General features: G+C 39.0%; 1 protein-coding gene across 1 annotated transcript in view; it reads right to left on the reverse strand.

The window, feature by feature from the left end:
• Positions 1 to 3,758: 3,758 nt before the first annotated feature.
• LOC107562255 (probable N-acetyltransferase CML3) overlaps positions 3,759 to 4,917 on the reverse strand; it is a 3,337-nt gene continuing 2,178 nt past the window's right edge. Inside the window, exon 2 of the mRNA XM_016246864.1 lies at positions 3,759 to 4,565. Coding sequence (XP_016102350.1) covers positions 3,874 to 4,565 — 692 coding nt within the window. The 3' untranslated portion in view covers positions 3,759 to 3,873. The remainder of the gene's footprint in view (positions 4,566 to 4,917) is intronic.

Below are 4,917 nucleotides of genomic sequence, written 5' to 3' on the forward strand. Positions count from 1 at the left end.
TATGGCCACTCAGACCGCTGACTCGAGAGATAATGTGCTCAATATAGCGCCGGATGGTTTCTATTCTCCATCTCCGACATCCCTTTTTATATAGTCTTTGATCTCCGGTACATTTGAGCGTATTATCTCAATTTACTCAGTCATTTCCCTCGATTCACCACACGATAAATTACTTAAAATGACAACATTTATGTCCAGATGCACATTTTTTCCAAGAATACATTAAATGATTCTGAGTCCGGTTCAAGCGTATTAAACTCAACACAACAACGTAATCTGATACATAAAGTAATGAATCCGAGTCATCTCTTGTTTAATATTTATTTCCCAGGGCACATTATACAATGTACATTTAAACCATCATGTTAATAATGCAAAGGAGAGCAAGTAGAAAATACAATATTACTTTAATAATAATAGCGAAAAAAATTCACGTGGAGAGCCATAATGCACAGCCAGCCAGTCAACAAACTTGTATTTGATGACCCGAGCTGATGCAAAAAGTTAATTGTGAAATGTTTGCGCTTTGTAGAGTAAACTACCGGCATTTTAATATAATCACGGAAGTGTGAAAAAGGCTAATCGTAATTGTTAGAATGGCCACGGATCAGCGATCTCGACGTAAAACTGACCATGCAGATCAAACCATTAGTCGTATATAGTCTTGAAACTTGGTGGGATGGTAGTACTCACACCGCCTACAATGTGACCAAGGCTCGCCTCAACTGGCCTGACGGGGGCGCTACAACGATCAAAAGTACGAAATCACTCACAACTCCTAAACCTAAAGAAATTTGAAAGAAATTGGCCACTGGGGGGTGATATCGCATTTTTCTTGGGCGTAAACAATTGTACATCGCGAGATTTGTCGCACATACGCACGATATTTGTATCATACGATAGAACTCCTCATTCTGGACAACTTTGCCTCTGGAACCACTGCTGTCAATCAAACATTTGTTAAATGATTGAGAAGATGTAAAAAAAACTACTTTTGCGAACTAGTCAGGTTTTTTCACTCAATCTTGAAAAAACACTGCAATAAAATTCTCTGGACTTTGTAGGTCAATAAAAAAAAAAGTTGAAATGTACCCTTTGGGAAGCTGTAACGGGGTCGTTAAGAAAAGGGGCCTGTCCAAATTTACCCAAAATCCTATAAAGCCTAAAGGAAAACTCAAAACTTCACGAAACCTGGTGAGCACATGCGACAGGTGATTCTAAACAAGCAATCAAAATTTTATATTTCTATGGTAAATTACCTGAATTTGCCAAAAATGTTTTTTTTTAATTATTGATTTAGGTGGGTACAGCCTTGTAATGTCTTTTTCCTTGTATGCTTAAATGCCTGAAGCGCTTAAACTATATTCTATATTCCTTCTGGACCTGGAATCTGATTGGCTGAGAGGAATGCGATATGCCAGTGATATTATCCGGCAGCCATATCACCCTGCAGCCCAAGACTGGTTGCCCACTGAAGCTAAGCAGGGCTGAGCCTGGTCAGCACCTGGATGGGAGACCTCTTGGGAAAACTAGGTTGCTGCTGGAAGAGGTGTTAGTGAGGCCAACAGGGGGTGCTCACACTGTGGTCTGTGTGGGTCCTAACGCCCCAGTGTAGTGACGGGAACACTATACTGTCAACAAGCACCGTCCTTCGGATGAGATGTTAAACCGAGGTCCTGACTCTCTGTGGCCATTAAAAATCCCTGGATGTATTTCGAAAAGAGTAGAGGTGTGACCTCGGCATCCTGGCCAAATTTGCCCATTGGCCTCTGATCATCATGGCCTCCTAACCATCCCCATATCTGCTGATTGGCTTCATCACTCTGTCTCCTCTCCACCAATAAGCTGGTGGGTGTTCTGGTGCATTATGGCTGCCGTCGCATCATCCAGGTGGATGCTGCACACTGGTGGTGGATGAGGAGATACCCCCTGATGATGTAAAGTGCTTTGAGTGCCTAGAAAAGCACTATATAAATTTAATGAATTATTATTATTATTATTATTAAAAGTCCAACCGCTTCACCGTTTGTATCACCGTTGTAGCTTGCAGTATTTCTCTCAGCGAGTGTCATGACCATGGTTTTGAAATAATATTGTTTAAAACAATATTTGGTTTATATAAATAATATTGGCACAGCACAAGCTGATTGGCCTCTGCTGATTCCGCAGCCAAGGAGGTCGCTTGCTCAACATTTAAATAGTCTGGTTGATTGTTTGCAGTGAGCTGGTCCTCTGAAAGTCAGCATCTCAAGATAAGTGAATGGCTTTTTATTACTCTTCATCACAAACATGCTGCATAGTCTGCATTATCAGTTCATAAATGAGCCATACACAAGGTTTAAACCATGTTTGATGTTGTTTAACAAGTGACATTCTGCATTTTACACAAGCTAGTGTAGCATGAGAGCTGTTATGAAGTATATATCTGACTGAACATGGATTTTATTCCCAAAAACATGAGTTGTAAACACTAGACCCTTTATTCAAATCTACACAAAAAGCTCACAATGTCTTTGTGGCTTCAGGAATGTTAAACCTCCAGCGCTTTCTCTGGTTTTGCATTTCAGTGGTATTTTCAGATTTAAATATGGCCTTATGTATCAGCTGGCACAAATTCCTCTGGAGCAGCGAGATTTAGTCTTTTCCTGAAGGCTAGAAGTAATTTATATAACGTTTTTACACCTCAGCTTCTATTTATAATACAATTCTAATGGACGAGAGAGCACTAGAGAAGTTGTGTTGTTTATTGCTTGTGGCGTTTGTTTAGATCCCATGCGACAATATGAAGAAACCAGGCAAAATATGTAATTTAAATTTGCATTGCTTTTTGATTGTCTTTGGAGCATGAATATAGTCTTGATTGCAGAGGGATGGTCAAATGTGTGAATAGGAGATACGAATCTAAACATTTCTGTTGCAAGACTTAAACATTGCATTTTGAAGATGCTTCTCCATTTGTATCCATGTTCAGATTTATAGCAGCATATTCAATTTTTTAAATTTCAGATTATAGCAGGAAATTCATAATTTAGCATGTTAAATTCTGAATATGCTGCTATAAATTCTAAATCTAAATATTAAAAATCCTAAAATGCTGCTTTAAATCTGAATTATAACACACGCACACACACATATATAATATTTTGATATATAAAAAAATATATATATCAAAATATTATAGGATATTGCATTTTTTTTAACACACATTTTCAAAACTTTGCCTCTTATTTCAAAACTTTATACACAAATCCAAGAATTGCACACACAAAATGCAAAATGCCTCACATCTCTTGCAAAATGAAGCACTGTATTCAAAATACTACAAACAAATCTCAAAAGCAAACATTAGCAAACACCTTTGCCATGATATTAATTCCTGTTAGATTTGTGTAGAAAGATAATAGAGAATTGTGTGTTGTGTTTTGCAAAAAGGGTTTTATGAAATTGAAAACTGAGTCAAAGGCCGAGAATTAGTGTATGGTTTTGCAGATTTGGTTTGTGGTTCTGGTGTCAGCTTTCAGAAATTGTGTGACAAGTAAAGATTTTGTGCATAAGCAGTTGGGAAAAAAAAAGTAAAATAATTAAAACAGAGATTAGATCACTGAATATGAGTAACAATGATCCATGCACAAAGAGAGTTCAGGCATCAAACTAAGATATTTGTGTTGTTTATTTGTTTTGCCATTTGTTTAGATCCGGTGTGACAATATAAAGAATCCAGGCAAAAAACAACAACAATATTTCATTTAACCTGGCATTGCTGTTTGACTGTCTTTGGAGTGAAATGTAGTCTCGTTCGAAAAGGGGTGGTCAAATGTGTGAATATTAGTTACATATCTAAACATTTCTGTTGCAAGGCTTTGACATGACATCTTAAAGATGCTTTTCCATTCGTATCACATTGATCCGGGCCAGTTTTGATACCAAATGGTTCAAGTGTGTGTTGCTGTTCACGGACGTCACAATAAAGCCGAGTTTGCGGAAAAGCGAAATAGCTGCGGTTTGTGGTGAGCTGATCTCCACGATCACTCGAGAAAGCCCCTGCTCCTTACAAAACTCCACGGCCGTTTCTACCAGCTGCGTTCCCAGACCTTTACGCCGCTGGTTGAAGGACACGACCAACTCAAACACCTCCAGAGATGGCGTGTCTTCAGCATCTGCATCCCACCCGTCACTCTTCACTACAGCCAGCAGCCCGGACACCTTCGACTTCCCGTTCACCTCCATCTCCACGACCCAGAAACCATTCGCCTGCTTATCTGAGAAGTTGGCCTGAATGTCGGCCATTTCCGCCTCTAGCTTCCTCCTGAGGTAGCCGTCGTAAACCTCGTGGCAGCAGTAGTAAACCAGACAAGCCCAGGCTCCTCCGAAGAGCACGGCTTGGAAGTACGAGGAGCCTCCGAGCACAAATCCGGCCACGGAGACGCTGAGGGTCACGCCGACGTGGTCCGGATGACTCATGGCTTTGAAGAAAGCTGGGTAGACGTGCTCCAGAATCCCAAAGCGGAAGAGAGAGACAATAGCAGACTTATCTGTGGGCTTGTAGGGTCTGATTATACTCTTCACTGCAAGAGAGGCACACAAAACAGGGTTTAGCTTGATTCTGATTGAACGATTCTGCTGAAAGTCATGTGGAGTTGGGAAGGAAGTACAGACAGAATCGTTATAATTGAAACCAGGGTTGTTATAGTGAACTTAGACCATGAAAACATTTTCATTATTTGAAATAAACCTTAACTGAAAAGAATGATACAAACCTTAAACTCCTTAAAATTTTATTTAAACTAATTGCTAAGGCAACATTTATCATTTTCATGTAGTTAACTTTAAGTAGATGTACTAAAAAATAAAACAATGCAAACTATATAGGCATTAAAAAAAAAAAAAAAAAAAAAAAAAAAAAAAAAAAATATATAA

Source organism: Sinocyclocheilus grahami, unplaced genomic scaffold (genome assembly GCF_001515645.1).
Source record: "Sinocyclocheilus grahami isolate Dianchi unplaced genomic scaffold, SAMN03320097.WGS_v1.1 scaffold815.1, whole genome shotgun sequence".
In the NCBI taxonomy this organism is placed as follows: Eukaryota; Metazoa; Chordata; class Actinopteri; order Cypriniformes; family Cyprinidae; genus Sinocyclocheilus; species Sinocyclocheilus grahami.